General features: G+C 42.4%; 1 protein-coding gene across 1 annotated transcript in view; it reads left to right on the forward strand.

Moving 5' to 3' along the window:
• The window catches only part of spata17 (spermatogenesis associated 17), a 43,473-nt gene that overhangs the window by 12,421 nt on the left and 12,538 nt on the right, over positions 1-18,514 (forward strand). The window contains exons 6-9 of the mRNA XM_071921989.2: positions 2,775-2,898; positions 7,829-8,062; positions 12,699-12,847; positions 15,033-15,171. Coding sequence (XP_071778090.2) covers positions 2,775-2,898; positions 7,829-8,062; positions 12,699-12,847; positions 15,033-15,171 — 646 coding nt within the window. The remainder of the gene's footprint in view (positions 1-2,774; positions 2,899-7,828; positions 8,063-12,698; positions 12,848-15,032; positions 15,172-18,514) is intronic.

Below are 18,514 nucleotides of genomic sequence, written 5' to 3' on the forward strand. Positions count from 1 at the left end.
AAGACATGGCCCACTTTGCATGTTATCTAGTGTGAAAAGATATTTCTGTATTTCTATATCACAATACGACAAAAGTTGTGTCAAAATTATATGAAGTAGCCTACATTTTCCAAAAATACTTTATCTGAAAGAATATACAACATTTAAGGAATAACGAGTAAAATAATTCCCATGAAGGCATGAAGGTTAATGTTCTCACTTTAGTAAAACTGTGTAAAACCTGGATTTAACGACACAAAGAGCTTTCTTTCTTTCTTCCTTTCTTTCTTTCTTTCTTTCTTAAACTCTCTCTCTCTCACACACACTCTCACACACACACACACACACACACACACACACACACAAGGGCGCGTGCAGCGTGCCGATCAGGGCTAATGAGGGTTGTATGTTGTGGCGGCTGGTTGGGTCGACACAGATCGAGGTGCCTTCAGCCGTTACAAATCTGTTTGGCTTTTGTCCACTACACAGCAATTAATAACACTGGGGCTGGGGGCAGGGAAGCAAAGGTCACCCATTCAACCTGACACACACACACACACACACACACACACACACACACACAAATGGACACATGCTCTCACATACACATACGGACACAGACACACGTGCACACACATAGACGAGCAAAAGTGTTGAACATGTATGAACATCGATACACAGACACATTCTGACACACTACACATATACACAGGCTTTGCTGGATGCACACACACATACATGAAATCAGGTCCACACATGTCCTGACCCCAGAAAACATGGCTGGTCAGTGTTTTGGGTGGTGCCTGAAACATAACAAACACAAATATACACATATGCTGTATACACACACATTCTGCAATTGGTTTGTGAACCAGACTGTCCCACAATAAACCAGAACTTCATCTTTTCACATTAATAAGTAATATCCCCTGTAAGCCAGGTGGCCAAATAGAGGCCAAGCTACCCCCATATTTACACACACACACACACACACACACACATATCCACATATAGACATATAACCGCACATTTATACACACGGTCTTGAATTACTCTGCTTAGTACCACATAAACACACACAGACACGTTCACACACGCACACACACACACACACACGCACACACACACGTTGCTCTGCATATTTCATTTATTTTGTAATTTAATCTGGTGCTGAGGAAGGAATGAGAATGCAAAGGCAAAGGGAACAGTGTGGTGATTTCTTTTTAAATGTCAGTAGCCGGAGAATGTGTTAACCTCCCATTACAGACACACTATGAATATTCTGATTCCTCTGTGGAGGCTCGTAATTGAAAACTGAAGTTGGGGAAAGAAAGAAAGAACAAAGGGACAGACGGAGAGAATGAAAGGAAGGAGGGATAGGGAAAGAGAAGAGAGAGGAGGGATTGTTGATGAGTAGTGGCTAAACTCTTATTGGTGCTGCTCTCCTGTGGAATTAGATTGGCTTTACTTTTAGCTTAATGTGTGTGTGTGGGTGTGTGTTTTCACATTGCCATGGTTTGTGTGTTTTAGTAATTGTTTCCGATTCCCACTTTAAGTTATTACCCACTTGCAACAATAAGGCTGTGTGATTGCGGAATGAGATTGCTGTGTATGGGCTTTTAATGCATCCCATTTAGCCAGCTTCGCTTAACAGATGTCACAGACAGACCTGTCCTGGCTGCACTGATGAAATATATCCATCATCCTCCCACTTATAGCCTCTCTCTCTCTCTCTCTCTCTCTCTCTCTCTCTCTCTCTCTCTCTCTCTCTCTCTTTCTCTCTCTCTCTTTCTCTCTCTCTCTGTCTCTATTCTTTCTTTCTTTCTCCCATGCAGTCTCTTTCTCTCTCTGTCTGCCCCCCCCATCTGCTCTCTATCTTTCTGTCTCTCTCTGTCTTTCTGTCTTTGTGTCTGTCTCTCTCTCTCTGTCTCATTGGAGTCATTAGGCGGTTTGTTATCCGTTTGAAGGACAGTCCAGGGAAATGTTGGTTTTACCACAGAAGGCCCTGTTCCAAATACACACTAACACACGCAAAAACACGTGTGCATGAAGTTTGCATTATATGCAACTTTTGCATTTAAATCCTAAATTATAAGGTCAGCTGGCTCTTCTAGTCAAACGATGCATGAACATAAAGGGCTATGGTCATGGAAAACCTGGTGGGATTTGAAGATTGTGTTTTTCAGGTCTGGAAATTTTCAGGTCACTGGCAGACCTGGGCACATCTGAAACAACTATCCTGCCTATCCAAGTCCTGCATGATAGTTGTAACAAATGATGAAATAGTAAATAAAAAGGTGACCTCACTATGACCTCCAGTCGGGGACCATCATGAAAAAATACTATGAAGCATACTATTAATTTTTGTCAAAAATGTTTTTTTCCAACCTAAAATGGTGGGCAAACTCTATTCTGCAAATACAAACTGGATAAACTTGCATTTAGGTGGATTTACTATATTGCTGGTTGTAGCTAGCCAAACCATGACCTGGCCCCATGAAATTAGTTACTCAATATATATATGTATACGTTTGATTGATTGATTGATTGATTGATTGATTGATTGAAATGAATGAATGAATGAATGAATGAATGAATGAATGAATGAATGAAAAATACACATTTGACCATAAACCCTCACAAATACTGATAATGTAAATTGTACTAATTGTCATATAATAGTCATGAAAAGTTTGGAATTTGATTTACAAAATTGTGCAGAGAGCCTGTTGAAAAGACGGAGACTGTGTGTGTGCGTGTGTGTGTGTGTGTGTGTGTGTGTGTGTGCCCTGTAGGAGGGGGTTGGATGAACTCGAGGAGCTCCAGAAGAGGGAGAGAGATTGTCTGGAGATGGAGAGAGAGCAGGCAGCCAAGATCTACCAAGCTCAGCGGTTACACTACCTCCTCAGTACGAAGCAGGTTAGTCTCAGGGAACACACACATACACACACACACACACACACACACACACACACACACACACACACACACACACCCACCCACCCACATACCCACAAAGTCTCTCACATTTGGAGTAGAAAAGACATGGGTTAGACAGATATCTGATAAAAAGATGATATCCACCTCCACCATCCACCTCTGATATGATGGAGTTTCCCTCCTAATCACAGCTACATAACAACTACTGAAAACCTGCAGTGAAATTATATTTACTTTGCACATTTCATTTATTCATTTAATTTTTCAATAATTTCTGTAAATTAATTCTTTATTTAAAGGTAGTAATCTGTCTCAGAATTGAATTGGTGTGGTGGGCCACAGAGGGGAAACTTTGAATCCTTGAAATGGTCAAATGTAAAGATTTTGAATATCAGATTCAATCCAAAAGAGAAGACAGACAAGATCACAGACTTTACTACATTCTCTGTACAACACACACACATACACACACACACACACACACACACACACACCTACCTCTGTCTAAGGTGAGAGTAAAAAGGGAGACACAAGAGAGAACTCCCTCCACAAGATGTTTGTTTGTTTGTTTGTTTGTTTCTTTCTTTCTTTCTTTCTTTCTTTCTTTCTTTCTTTCTTTCTTTCTTTCTTTCTTTCACTATACTTTTCTTTTTCTGACTAAACAGAGGTATGCAGTCTGGAGTTGGTGTGTGTATGTGTGTGTGTGCATGTTTGTGTGTATGTGCACGTGTGTGTGCGTGTCCTCATGGCTCTTCTGATGTGCTGAGTGGAGTGTTTTAGTGCTTCCCCTGGCACAGGTGTGTGTATGTGTATGTGCGTGCACGCATCTTTGCGACTCCCCACTGGGATCATAATGAAGACAAAGTACACTGGTCACTGTTGATTCAGCACCACCACACCTCTCTCTCTCTCTCTCTCTCTCTCTCTCTCTCTCTCTCTCTCTCTCTGTCTCACTCACACACACACACTCTCTCTTTCTCTCTATCTCTCTCCTTCATGCCTGTGCCGCCAACAGCATCGTCATCATCTGGCTTACTACCTACTACCTGCTACCTGCTGATTTCCCATGTCTGCCTAAGACACACATACACAGATACACATGCACACACACACACACACACACACACACATACACGCTACAAACATATCAATTGAAGCAATCAGAGTCCGTTTTAATCTTTCAGATGAGTGATGTTTTCACATCATAATGTAACGATGATATTGCTGTAGGTTGGAGTGCTGTATACATTCAAAGACATTTTGCATTTTATCAGATGATGTTTGACATTCACTCTCCAAATGATTTAGATTGACTGTGCATCAGTATGTGCATTGTTTTATTTTACCATTTTTGGATTTTTCTGGGAAAAATAAATTAATAAATAAATAAGTTCCAGTTAGTTATTTACTTAGTTATTCATCTGAAATGGAAAAAAGACAGACAGAAAGAAAGAAAGAAAGAAAGAAAGAAAGAAAAAAGTTTATGTGCTCTCCCCCTCCATCTGTCCATCTTTCTCTCTCACCCTCTCTCTCTCTTTCTCTACATATGGCGGGGGACTCTTTCCCTTCGTAGCTGTGACCTTGTCAGCAGTGAATAGATGGCTCTCCCACACAGTTCATCCTTCCTCACTTCTCGGACCCCGGCCCACACACACACACACACACACACACGCACACACACACACACACACACACACACACAGCCTACCAAAAAGCCCCAAGTCTCTCTGACAGAGACAGAGATGGTATGTTGCTGGGGTCAACATCATTGCTCTTCCCGTAGCTAGGTTGGTACTTTTTGGCTTGCGCGTGTGTGTATGTGTGTGTGTGTGTGTGTGTGTGTATGTATGGGGGGCCGTGTATGTGTATACGTCTGTAAGCATGGGAGTGTTTGTGTGGTGTGTGTGTCCCCACCCTTCTGTCCCTTCCTGTTTGAGTTAGATGTGTACTGTATGCTCATCCCTAATGCATTCCAAAGACTCTCCGCTCACAGCAGGATCCGCACTCTTGTAGATTTTAGGATAGTGGTTCTCAAACTTAGAGGTGCGGACTGGTGTCAGTCCTTAGGATGTAGCTGAGTGGTCCATCATGTGGGTTGTATTTGTGGTTGTAGTTTTAGTGTTATGTCACTACTCACTCTTATATGCTCTTACCTATAAGAGTGAGTAATGACATAACACAAGAGTACATATTTACATTTTAAGCATTTGTTTGTCGCTCTTACATGATCATGTTTTCTACGGTCACAGGAATATTGCCAAGACACCATGGCCCTGACCCTTGCACTCCTGACAATTATTTACTTGCACTTTCGGGGATCTTGAAGCTGAACCCTTACTGTAAGTTATAGGAGCATCGGCTAAGTGCCTAAAACAGTAAACAGTTGCTGAAGGTGACCATGCCAGTACATGATGGTGGGCAAAAACAGAACGTGATAGCTGTCCCCTAGCCTAAATAGATTTGGTTGCTGTTTTTAGGATAGTTGGGGGGAAAACTAACACATACACAACACAGCATGTATGTGCACATAAATACATACATTGGAATTGGGCAGGTGAGCTCAAAAGTCTGACTTCTAAAGTTCAAGAAGTAAGACAAGCCACCCTTCGCATTCACATCAAAATTACAGTATAAATAGCAGAATAAAAAGTAAAAAGTATAAAAATATTTACTTTCAACTGTTAATTGAATGTGTTATATCAAAAGGAGTTATGCCTGGGTGAGGGCCTCTCAAACTTTGCTAGTCTAAGACCAGAAAGGGTAACCTTTGTGTCTCATTCTGGGACCCAAATTAATTAAAGCCTAATAGTACTCTTGTCACCTTGGCCAATTTTCAGTTTCAGTAATTTCCGTCAGTCCACTCACATTTGCTTATTTGCCAGTCTGTTGATGTGATATGTTAAAAGGTTGTGTGGCCTTTATCAGAGGCTCTTCAGCTGACACAGGAGCCAAAATGAGTCCCTCACTCTGAGACCCATGTTCATTAAAACATACAGTAGTTGCACCATTAACATGTGGGGACCCAACAGTAAAATGTCTGCTGTAACCCCATTTGGGTCCACAACCCATAGTTTAGCAAACCAGGGTCAATGAAGTTGGAGTTAATTTCTCTCTACACGTTCTGAAATACTTGACATTTACATCAAAAGTACTCATGGTCTAATAATAAAACATTTACTAATTAACCATTCTGTTAATGTGTTATTTTAAAAAGAGTGGGGCCTGGGTCAATAGAGTTGGAGCAATTTCCCACTTGTGCCCTCTCTCTCTCGTCTCTCTCTCTCTCCGTTGTCCCAGTCTTTTAGAGTGGCCTAAATAGCGGGCGGTGTTATTAGCATATAGAGTAGATACAGAGTCCTCCAACTCAAAGCTTTGGTCTGGTAATTAACACACAGCCAAAAGGATCACTGTGATTTGAATAATTATTAGTGAGGCCGTCTGTGGCAAATCTCTACCCCATTTCAGAACAGGGGAGGCAAAGTTTTGTATGTGTGTGTATGTGTGTGTGTGTGTGTGTGTGTGTGTGTGTATTCCACTCTTAACTTAATTCCAGTCTGATATAATATTACACTGGTGACAGACACAGCTGGATTTTCTCTCTAATAATTTACTGTTATAATCCCTTTGCTGTGTTTTAAAGGACATTGCACACTTATTTATTTATGTTGCACCCTTATTTATCTGTCTGTCTGTCTGTCTGTCTGTCTGTCTGTCTGTCTATCTATCTATCTATCTATCTATCTATCTATCTATCTATCTATCTATCTGGGCTACATATTATTCATGTCAGCCAATTTCCCCTATGCTACCATCTTTGAGCTTTTACATCTTGTTACCAACAGTCATCATATGTCAGTTTCAGTTGTATATATGTTTTCAAAGTCAGATGTAATATAATGTATCTAACAAATGGAAAGGGCTTCTATTTTTTCTGGTTCTGACTCCATCTAGCTTGGCTTGGCTCTGCTGTGTGGAGTGCACACACTGAACTGCTCCAACCAAACATTTAACCTGGCAAAGAGCCTTTGGCTGGAGAAGGGCCATGGCGTACTGTAACATGTATCTGAGGCAGTGAAGATGGACAACACTGCTTTCAGCAGAGACAGAGTATGGCACATCACACAAGGTTTATGTGGATAACGTGAAGGGCAATAAAGGACAAAACTATAATGAAAAACGATATATATAATGAAAAACTTTTGGTCAGGATTGTTAACAAAACTGACGCTCCACATTACCACAGAATATTGCCTGTAATAGTTTAAATGTAAACAGTTGTTAGTTTCAATGGAAGCTGTCCCACAGGGTGGCAATTCCATTATTTGATGGTCCGCATGATAAACAAAACGACTTTCCCAGAGACTAAATAGATTTGGATACTATATCATGGTGTTTGGGGAGTAAAACACCCAGGAGCAATATCCTCACAGCCAGTCAGAAATGGTGTTTTGACACATGTGCAGTGAGATCGGGACAGTGCACAGGGATGTGCACAGGCATTTTAAGGGCAAGATCTTGTATTACGGCCTTAAACATGTTAGAGCACTATCTATTTCTCACTTCCAGAGTGGCTAATGACACAGGGCCTATTATATAGTTTCAAATATACTACTGGGATGTTAATACTTGATTGATTGCAGCAATCAAGCAGGCAAATCATACACTCTCAATGTTTCTTTTTTTAATGTATTCAAAAAATATGTCAAAGATTTTTTTGCCTGGGTCTGCTCAATCCCATTGTTCCATACACACCTGTTTCTCAATCTCTCACTTGCTGTTGCTAATAGAGGATTAACCTCTCTTTTTGCTCTCTCTCTCTCTCCCTCTCTCTCTCTCCCTCTCCCTCTCTCCCTCTCTTGCTCTCTCTCTCTCTCTCTCTCTCTCTCTCTCTTTCTCTCCCTCTCTCCAGCGCCCAGGGGTCTTCAACTCTCCATTCATGCCGGCCCCCCATGAGATGGAGCTGCTGCTGAGGCAGGCCAAGCCCCAGCCCTCCGCCAGACTCTCCCCCAGGGACAGAGCTTGTCTCCTGGGCACGCCCGGCACCCCAGCCCCTGGGACTCCAGGATCCCCACGGATCAAATTCACCAAAACCTGCTGCTCCCCCAGGCCCCTTCTGCCCCCCATAACCAGCAAGAAACCACAGGTGAGATGGTAAAAACATCTCAGACAAACAGAGAGACAGATAGAATGGCACAGAGCACAAGAAAGCAAAAGAGAGAGAATAGACAGAGAGAGACAGACAGGGGAAGGAATGAGTACGTGCGCATGAGAGAGCAAGAGGTAAAGAGACAAAGAGAGAGAGTATTAGTCTAACAAAGTGTCATACTAATTATCAGAGCCCTCCATCCCCTCCTTGCCCCATGGGGGAGGGTCCTTGATGGAAGCAGAGATCCTTTAAAACTCCTCTTAAAGAAGAATGACATCATTAAAACATGGCAGACAGCTCTCTCGGGGACTGGCGCACAGAGCCGTTTAGTGTGTGTGTTTCAGTGTGTATCTGTGATTGTGTGGGTATGTGTTACTGTGCAAATGTGTGTGTACATGGATGCGTGTGTGTGTGTATCATAAGTGGGTCCCGTGTGCAGCTCCAAAATGTTCTTCCACTATTAAATGTGGCTCATCAAACGAGCGGTGGGTGAGCAGCGAGGGAATAATACGCTGACATGCACACAAGGCTTCAATGGCAAATTCACTCTAATATGGAATTCACATATTGTTGCTGCCACATGACCACCTCGTAACTCTAATGTTGCTATTTTACTTGAAGAAAGTTTATCCTGCTATTCATTTTTTACTGAAAGTTTATCCTAACTCTTTCTCCAAGGATTTAGTTGGGTTTTTTTTACCTTTATTGAAACTTCATCATCATGTGCTTAGTTATTTTTATGTCCCACACATGGAAACCCTTTTAAAACCCACTGCATTGTTTCTATGACATAATTGTAATGTTTTCAAAATATAGGATTTTCATCTGACAATATTATTCCTATGATCCTTGTCAGTTTAGTTAATATTTGTAAACATGAACACATTTCTTGCGATGCTACCCAAACCAACTTTGTGGAAACAAACACAGTACCTGTGATCAATTTCTGGGGACAGGGACACACTACAACTAAATAAGATCTAATTTAGTTATAAGATCAAACAAAAAACATTTAATCCCACAAATTGACATTCCTATACAATTTCAATGGAGCAGGTGCCTGCTTGTTTTGATTTTGATCTTTCTGAGAGAGTTTCTCATCTTCACACTGAGGAGGCACCACTCCAATACTGAGCATTACTATCCAGGTGATGATGGCTTCAAACACTGAATACTGAAAGTGAATTAGATCATCCAGTCCAATCCATTGACATGATTTGGCCAACAACTTTACTTTTGATTATGGATGTACCGACCTCCATGTTAAACTGTATTGAAACAATGCCACCAGTAAAAAAGCAGAACTGTAGCTAATCGTTGTCCTTGATTAATTATTTTCTCCCAGTTTCGTGAATTGAGCATGTCATCTTTGTCCAGCTGTGAGTGGGGAAGTGTGTGTGGGCATGCATCATGCGCGTGTGCATATGGGTATGTGTGTTTGTGCGCATGCACGTGTGTGTGTGTGTGTGTGTGTGTGTGTGTGTGTGTGTGTATGTTGATGATTTGATGAGGGGCCATTTTGCCATTTGTGTTATTTACGCTCGGCAGCTCTTTATGGCAAAGTGCTTTCCCTATTATTGGTTTCTAGTAATGTAAAACATAAGTGAGCAGAAATGAGGCGTGGATTTGTCTCGTTTTATTAGCCCGCAGTTCTCACACACACACACTCACACACACACACACACACACACACACACAAACACATGCACATCTCCAGCTGGCAATAGTTAGGGTGAGTTCATTAATGGAGGCAGGAGAGTCTCTTGGTGCTGCATGGAGGAGAACACATTATTTATCTATATTTATACACCTCTTGCTCTCTCTGTCACTCTCTCTCTCCGTGTGTCTTTCTATGTCTCTCTGTTTTCCTCAGTTTCTCTCTTTCTTTGCTAGCCTCGCTCTCATACAACCTCCTCTCCCTCTCTCTCTTTCTCAGTCTTCATATCTGTCTTGTTCCGTTTCTCTTTATCTCTCTCTCCACTGCTGCTCTCTTCCTCTTTTGACACTTCTTTTTTTAAACATCTTTCACCACCTTTCGAACTCGTTTCCTATCTCTCCGTATCTCCATCTCCCTCCCCCTTTGCTCCCTGTGTGTGTGTGTGTGTCATTAGCGCAGGAAGTCCCTCCTTTCTTTCTCTCCTAATAACCCCCCCAGCCCTCACCCCCTCCCTCCCTGGTGTGATAACTATCTAGTGGTGATGGATAAGGTGGAGGTGCTGGCTGTGGAAGTGGTCAGGCCAGGCCACCGATCCCGTGGCGATAGGAGCAAGGACAGGGTCCCCGCCCCTCCCTCTATCTCTCCCCCCACCCCCTCCCTCCTTTTTTAACACCAAACAACAACTGAAGGTCACCTCAAACAAAGCAACAACATTTAACTTAATCTGCGCTCCACAAAGTTTACACATCACTCTCAGAAAGGTGGGAATTTGTGGGATATACAGACAGGAGTTTCTGGGATATTTTGACTTTTCATTCTGTTATTTTTCTTCACCAGACACATGTCACATTATGGGAGGTGTTTTTCAACATATGTTCTTAAGTTAATTGAAAAATGTCTTGGCCATTAGCATTCCGTCACTGAAACCAATGGATAGTGATAGCTGCAAGTCAAGTACAAACACAGAAACTTTTTCCACATATTTTGCCTGGTAAAGAAATATAACAGACTAATGACCTATTGACCCAATTTCCCCCTCTGGATCATCAAATTACATTTCTCTAACACTGTTAGAGTTCATTGTCATTGCGTTTTTAACATTATTTAATATTGATCATACAAGTTATCGCTTATTTGTGTTTTGCCCTCTTTTGCACTCTCGATTTTACACTAAATGGGCTCATAGCTAGTCTATAAGGCTGCAGTGGATGCAGACATCAAGTCCGTAATGCTGGATAGGTCTGACACCTTTGAATGACGCTTGAGAACGTTCTTTTAAAGATAAGAAAAGTTCTCATTTTTAGAGAAGCACACATCAGCGGGACCACATTTTTTGTGAGCAGATCAATGACACCGAAATATACAAAACCCCAAACCAGTGGTACATGCAACATGCATTCATGTATCTACTGTTTGTTTATCAACCTACATCTGTTTTACAATGTAAACAAAATGTCGCACATCAACAGTAGTTGAATAGAGCATCTAACGTTATGGAAACAAAGAGTGAGCCACACCACCTGCTATTTCATATCAGCAGGATTCTTATCGGCACAGAATGCAGATGAGGCAGTGCTTTTTCTGTGAAAAAAGCAGAATAGTGTGACATGCTCTAAATCAACAGCAACATGTTTCATGTTTCATTTCATTTGACAGATTGGCTGTTTGGGTAAAGAGATTACAAGTCTAGGAGTGGCTGGCTTGATCCCTAGCAGTGTCTCTAATACTAAGTGATTGACTAACCTCCATGTAAATTTGAATCTCGTTCGAATGAGGGGTTGTGAAAACCAGCATACATTATGGGAACACTGTAATTTCATGTAATGGGCAGTGGTTGCAATATGACACTGATTGTGACTGTAATAATAAACCATACATTGTGTATTTTGGTGTGCCTTAGACCTTTGCTTGTACAGGTTTTTTGCACAAAAATGTAATCAGTCACCTTTTCAAATCAATAAGCTCAATGTAGCGCTTTCCAAATCTGCCCTATTTTGTTTCAAAGTTTTCCTATTGTTGGTGTTGTTAAATCCAAAAAGTGTAGTTTTGAAGAATTTAATAAAAAAGTTTGGTTTTGTTTTTATTTTACAATCTAACACCAACATTTTTGTCTTTGTCCTAGGGCCATTAATCTTGTTCTACATGTTAATGACAAAGTCAGCTCTCTCTGTGATTTTGTTTTCTTGTTTGCAGGGCGCTAACTCTGTGATGAAGCTGCCTAGGCCGATGGATCCAGAGATAAAAGCAGGCCATACCATTAGCCATGCCAATGTTAGTTCAAAGTAAAACGGCATATTTACCATCCCGAAGAAATGATAAAAGAAGGGAAAGGAGAACAAGGCAAATAAAAAGAGAGAAAAAAAGGATAGCATCATTGTGAGTGGATGAAGATAAAGCCTGGTTAAACCACAAGTGTCTCTGGGGCTACTCAGACATGATAGTTGATATGCAGCTGATAGACAAGGTTCTCTCTCAGTCTGTCTCTGTTTCTCTTTTTCTCTCTTTCTCTCAGTCTCTCTCGCTCCTTCTTTGTGGGTCCCTCTCCCTTTCTGTGTCCCTCTCTCTCTCTCTGACAGGCTCTGTTTCCTTCTGTCTCCTGTACTTCCTCTACTTTCTATACTTCTATGCCTCTCTCCCTCTCTCTCTCTCTCTCTCTCTCCCTCTCTCTCTCTCTTTCTCTCTCTGTCTCTCCCTCTCTCCCAGGAGGAGAGATGAAGGGGATTGGCCTCTGGATTTAACAGTAAGCCATCACTACCTGTGGGAGGGGGGATCAGAGAGAGAGAGAGAGAGAGAGAGATCGGAGGAGGGGGGGCACCAGAAAGGGTCTGAAACAGAAAGGGAGATAGACATCAATTTCTGTTTCTAAGGGAGACACGTTTTGACACAGATGAAGAATGCAATCATTACCTGATTCTTCTGTGTGTGTGTGTGTGTGTGTGTATGTGTGTGTGTGTGTGTGTGTGTGTGTGTGTTCAGGGTCCGTTCAGGGAGCAGGAGGAGGTGTGGGAGCAGCGCTGGCGCTGTCCTGAGCCGTCTTTGCGTCTCCAGACCTCTTACACACACCTGCAGGAGGCCCAGGAGGAGCTACGGCAACAGGAGGCAGCAGGAGTCCTGGTTGACACACCGTGAGGAGCACACACACTAACACACACACACACACACACACACACGGAAACACACAGGCCCACGCACACTTACTCACACACACATACATGAACACAAACCAGGAATGTTTGTTTCCTGGAAAGTTTTTTTTTTTCTTAAAATTTCATGCTTCTTTCTTTTGACAAACACAAACACACCCACACACTTACACAAGCACACACTCATACATACACTCATACATTGCTATACATTCAGACATACGTGCATGTGAACGCATGCAAAAATGCACACAAACTAATGGGTGTATGCCAGGGGATTATCCTAAGACTGCTTCACACTGGGTTTATTATAAACAGTGTCACAGTCTGTCATTGCTTTATTTCAAGGCTTGTATTCATTTTAATTAGGATCGTTGTGTGAGTGTGTGTGTGTGTGTGTGTGTGTGTTAAAACACTTGACTATAACCTCATTACCACACGCAGACTGAAAAACACCAATCTACTCAACTGTGCACATCATAGGCATTTCCCTCTGTGTGTGTGTGTGTGTGTGTGTGTGTGTGTGAAGGCCCGCCATTAACCCTCCGTTTGATCTGTCTCACACACTCATTTCCCCGACAACGTTACAAAAGACCACCCATTTTTCTTGCCACCCATTTTTCCCACCACCCCCTTTCCTCCATCCTTATCTCTCTCTCTCTCTGTCTCTCTCTATCTGTCTCTCTCTCTCTCTCTCTCGCTCTCTCTCTCTCTCTCTCTCTCTCTCTATCTCTCTCTCTCTCTGGTAGTTTATTTCTCCCTAATGAGCTGCTGGGCCCCTCCTCAGGCCCTCTGGCACTGATGATGATGAGGATGATATTTGCTAGATTATTCCACTGGGGATAAGAAGAGGATTCTGGCTATTAACTTAACAAGTGAATATTTAGGCCTTGTACACATGCTTTAAAACATGAGAACCATTTAGCCTAAAATAAGGTTGAGGATTTTGGGAGACTTTTTCTCCTCCAGTCAGCATGTATGTGGTACTTGGCTCTTGGCTTTCAATTGAGTTCAGGCACACGTTTGCAGCATAAACACTGAGATCATTGGAGATGTTAAAATTGACCTCTCTACCTATTTCTTCACTGTTATTCTATAGTAGTCTCTGCCATATTTTGTTTTTGAGCTCTATGAACCTCAGAGACAGAAAAAAATCTTCCAGTGGCAACTCTCCACTGACTTACATTTCTTGTGATTGACCAAATACCCTTAATTGGAGGATTCACTATGCAGTCCACATGAGTATAGAAGTTAAGAGCACACACACACACAAAAATATACATACACAGATATCCATGCACACACACTAACACTTTCCTGAGGCAGAGTCTTAGGTGTAATTTAGAAAATCAACCCAAGTGTAATTAACAGCTGGCATGAGTCTTCTGACATACAACTAGACAGGTTATGCTGCCAAAACACACACAAATACACCCTCCCCCCACCCCCACCTCCAGACACACACACACACACACACACACACACGCTACAATGGCATTTTTAACAGTGATCTCATTTTGTCACTCTAAGCAGATGTATGAAAATCGGATTTTGCTCATATTGCTATTGGATCTTGCAGGTCTGATAAGGAGCTGGTCAGGCTCACATACTGAACAGCATTCTACATAGTCTGGACACTAGCCAACCACAGTGTGCATATGCAATGTAAAGAGATGGGGAGGAAGGGCACAGTTTTAAATAAATACAGCCACCGGGGATGGGTAATGAATACTTTCAGGCCAAGTGTGCATGCCAACAGATATTGTCTGAAAACACTGTGTCTTTATAATAGAGTCTCATTATAGAATCGTATCTTAAAACTATAAGATAAAAATATCCCATTTGCCATTACAGAAGCCAATACGAAATCCACCTTGGTTTCCTATCTTAACTCTATCATCTTATCTTTATTATATGTCTTAACACCCGCAGGGCTGTTTTATGATATTGGTGAAATAATGAATAAAATGCATTGACTCTGTTATAAGGTGAAGGACCCTACAAGTGAGATGAGATGAGATGAGATGAGATGAGATGTTTGTGTAACGTCGCCCCAGATCTCAAAAAAGGGTGTCCTGGTGACTCTGCAGTCTACAGGAGAGACCATGTATCTGTCATTTGATCAGTTTGAATCCAGCTTGTGACCTTTGACCTTTTACTGTGTTAGGTTCTTGCCATTCGCCAAAGCCCACAAGAGGAACAGGAGGTATGAGCGTCTGCTCCACAGCAGCACTGCCTTCCCTCCGTTAGCCTACGGCAACAAGAACTTCAGAGAGGAGGACACACTCCGACTCAAGGAGAAGGAGGTGGGCTAAGCTACACACACACACACACACACACACAGTTTTTTTCTTAATTATTATTTTACTAGCATTTCTACTTCATTAAATATATAATATGTATATGGTGGCTCCTAGAAAAGAAATGCAGGAGTGGGCGGGTCAAATTTGTAACTGACAATATTTCAAATGCATGATTTGCATCTTAATCCACCAACCACTTGCTCAAGCCTTCATATATTTTATCTTTGTATACCTCAGGTATTTATTTTGTACACAGCATGCAATTATATTGTATTCATCCAAGTTATTCTCAGTGGGTCTGCATGCAAAGGATGAATGAATGAATGGATGAATGAATGAATTATTATATGGTACTCATAAGATAGAAATGTAAGATACAAAAATGCATGTAAGAATTATCCAACAAAATGATTCATCAGTTCTTCTAATGTGGTGGTCAACTGTAGAAAACACACACATACACATACACACACACTTTAGGTATCTGCTGTAGCTATCTAAATTAAGTCATTGTTAGAGACCACACGCCCACCCAGCCATCCAACTGTGGAGAGATGCATAGCTGATGAATGCTACCTTTCCTGCCTGGCCTCCACACGCAGAATCCATCCCGTTGGAGAAACCCACGCTTGCTTCTCTCCTCTAAAAGAAAAGAGGAAAAAAAGAGAAGCAGTGTAGCCTAACCCCTCCAACTTCAGCTGTACAAATTTGTCAAAAGTGACAGCAATTTAATAAATCGCCGCTCTCCATCACACGCATATGCACACCCACCCACGCACTTACACACACATACACACACACACAATTCCCACTCATGCCCTCCACTGCCCCCTCTCCATGTATACGTAAATGAGGTGTATGTATGTGTGTGTGTGTGTGTGTGTGTGTGTGTGAGGCCCTGCGGTCTGGTCCAGGCATTAGGTAATTGACTGTGTCTTTGCTCAAGGCCTTTCATGGATCACCGTCCTTTATTAGCTCACTTCCCAGCACACACACATGCACACACACACACATACACACACACACAAAGTTCCCAGCAGCCCCACCCCAACCCCCTACCCTCCACCACCAGCACCCAGACCCAATTGCCCGGAAACGAGGAGCGAAACGAGAGAGAAAGAGGGGCGAGGGAAGAAGGGGAGAGCAGCGACAGGGGAACGAACTAACACGGCCCCAGGAAGAGGAGATAAATAAGAAGGGGGGGTGGATGAGAGGGTGCAAGGGGGTCTCCGTCAGCTGACAGCAGGGACTGGTGGAGGAGGGGCAGTTTTGATAAGTGCCTCTGTATGCATCTCTATATAGAATGAGATGCGTCTAGTTTGTGTGTGGAACATGCCATCAAAGTAAATGTACATACAGAATACAGAAATTTAGCTCGCCATTATTCAGAAACCACCATGCAGTCTGCAAACCTGGGCAAAACTATTATATCAATATTGTTTTCAATATTTACTAAACAACTAATTAGTGCCCATCTGTATTAATTTTGGTGTAATATTAGATATTCGTCTTAATCTTATGACTGAAATGTTGGTTAGCTGCAGTCAGATTTTAGTTATTTAATACATTTTTAATTCTATTTAAGTGTCAGACTGCAAAATCTACTAGCATTTTAATCTACTCTACGTCACTAGGTCTTTCAGGCACATTTTAATGCTATAACACTTCTAATGGATGTAGTAGTGGTCACAAAAGTTTCCAGGTTTCAGAAAATCTCTGTGGACAAGGAGGGACATGCACTATTTTTGTGAGAGTTGGACTGGGGTGAAGGGCGGCAAAGGAGATGGTGAGAGGCAGTGAATGCACATTTTTGCTCTCATTTCAGAAGTCTAATGTACCAGTGTTCTTTTTTTTTAGTGCAATGTATAGATGTGTGAGCACCTGGAGTGCATCACACTAAAATAAAATCAATCGACCAATCAATCAGTCATATTCATTCTTACCATTTTACATTTGTTTATAGCAGAGATGGCCAAATCCATTAAAATCAACATGACTAATAGTGTTGTAAGCTACCAAAACAAAAATACAAACAAACAAAAAACAAATTAGATGTCCAGATTTAGTTCACTAATGATCTAAAAATATGTAGTGTGGATGGTAAACCAACTATCCTGCTAGCGGGTATTCCCTAGCTCTGCCTCTCCATTTGTATCTGTTTTTCTGTTTTCAGACTAGGCTAAAGCAGTACACTGCTGTATGTATAGTGGGCAGTCTCTGTTGTCTTGTGTTTTTGGCGTGTGTGTGTGTGTGTGTGTGTGTGCAAGCACATAGCTATCCCCTCTCATCTTAAGTGTCTCCATGATGGATGCTGCAGATGACAGCTTTCTACTTGCCACTTGCCTAAACCACATCCTCAAACACATACACACGCACATGCATGCACACACACACACAAACACAAACACACACACACACACACACACACACACACACACTGGCCAAACCTGACCTCCCTTCTCCCCATGGTAACACTGCTGCCGATGATGTTGATGATGTTGATGAAGATGATGATGAAGATAATGGTGCTTGTCCCCAGCCCAGTCGCATCAGACTGCTGTCACTCAGAGCACATCAGACCTCAGATTATCCCCCGTTTCTCTCTCTCTCTGCCTCTCTCTCTTTCTGTCTCTGTATCTCTCTGTACCTCTGTTTACCTTCTCTCTCTCTTCCCTCTTCTCTCTCTCTCTCTCTCTCTGTGGTAATTAGTGCATTAGTCCTATCGTTGGCATCACCCCCAGCTATAGCAGCAGCCAGCAGAGCTTCTTGTCACAGCTCAGAGGGCCAATGGAGTGGACAGCTCAACCCTGGTACTCATCATCAACATACCGTGCCCAGCTGGCCTCCCCCCAGCCACATTATCTAGCTATGTTATCCAGCCATGCTCCTAATTATTTCCAAACCCTAGCCACAGCCCTCTCACCCAGCCTCTGCCACATTACCTAGCCCTGCTCGTAATCATCACCCAAAGCCTAGCTTCAGCCCTCTCCGTAGCCTAAGGCCTCATCATCAACATAGCCCAGTTATCTTGCCTGGTTCCAGACTGCTCCCCCAACTCTCTGGCTTGACCATCACAGCTCTTGGCAGTATGTACACAGTATCCCCAGCGCAACCCAAGCCCTAGAAGTACCCCCTGACTCCAGGACCCTTATTTACCTTAGCCATCTGTGTCACAGCAAGGAAGTACATCGAGGCAAATGCAGCCTGTCAGCACACACACACACACACACACACACACACACACACACACACGCACACACGCACACACACACACATACAAAGGGATGCCAACCCCCACATCTCCAGGACCTCGACCCATTGCCACATTCCTAGGCCAAGGGGGCTG

The sequence above is a fragment of the Centroberyx gerrardi genome, chromosome 1, assembly GCF_048128805.1.
Source record: "Centroberyx gerrardi isolate f3 chromosome 1, fCenGer3.hap1.cur.20231027, whole genome shotgun sequence".
Taxonomy (NCBI): domain Eukaryota; kingdom Metazoa; phylum Chordata; class Actinopteri; order Beryciformes; family Berycidae; genus Centroberyx; species Centroberyx gerrardi.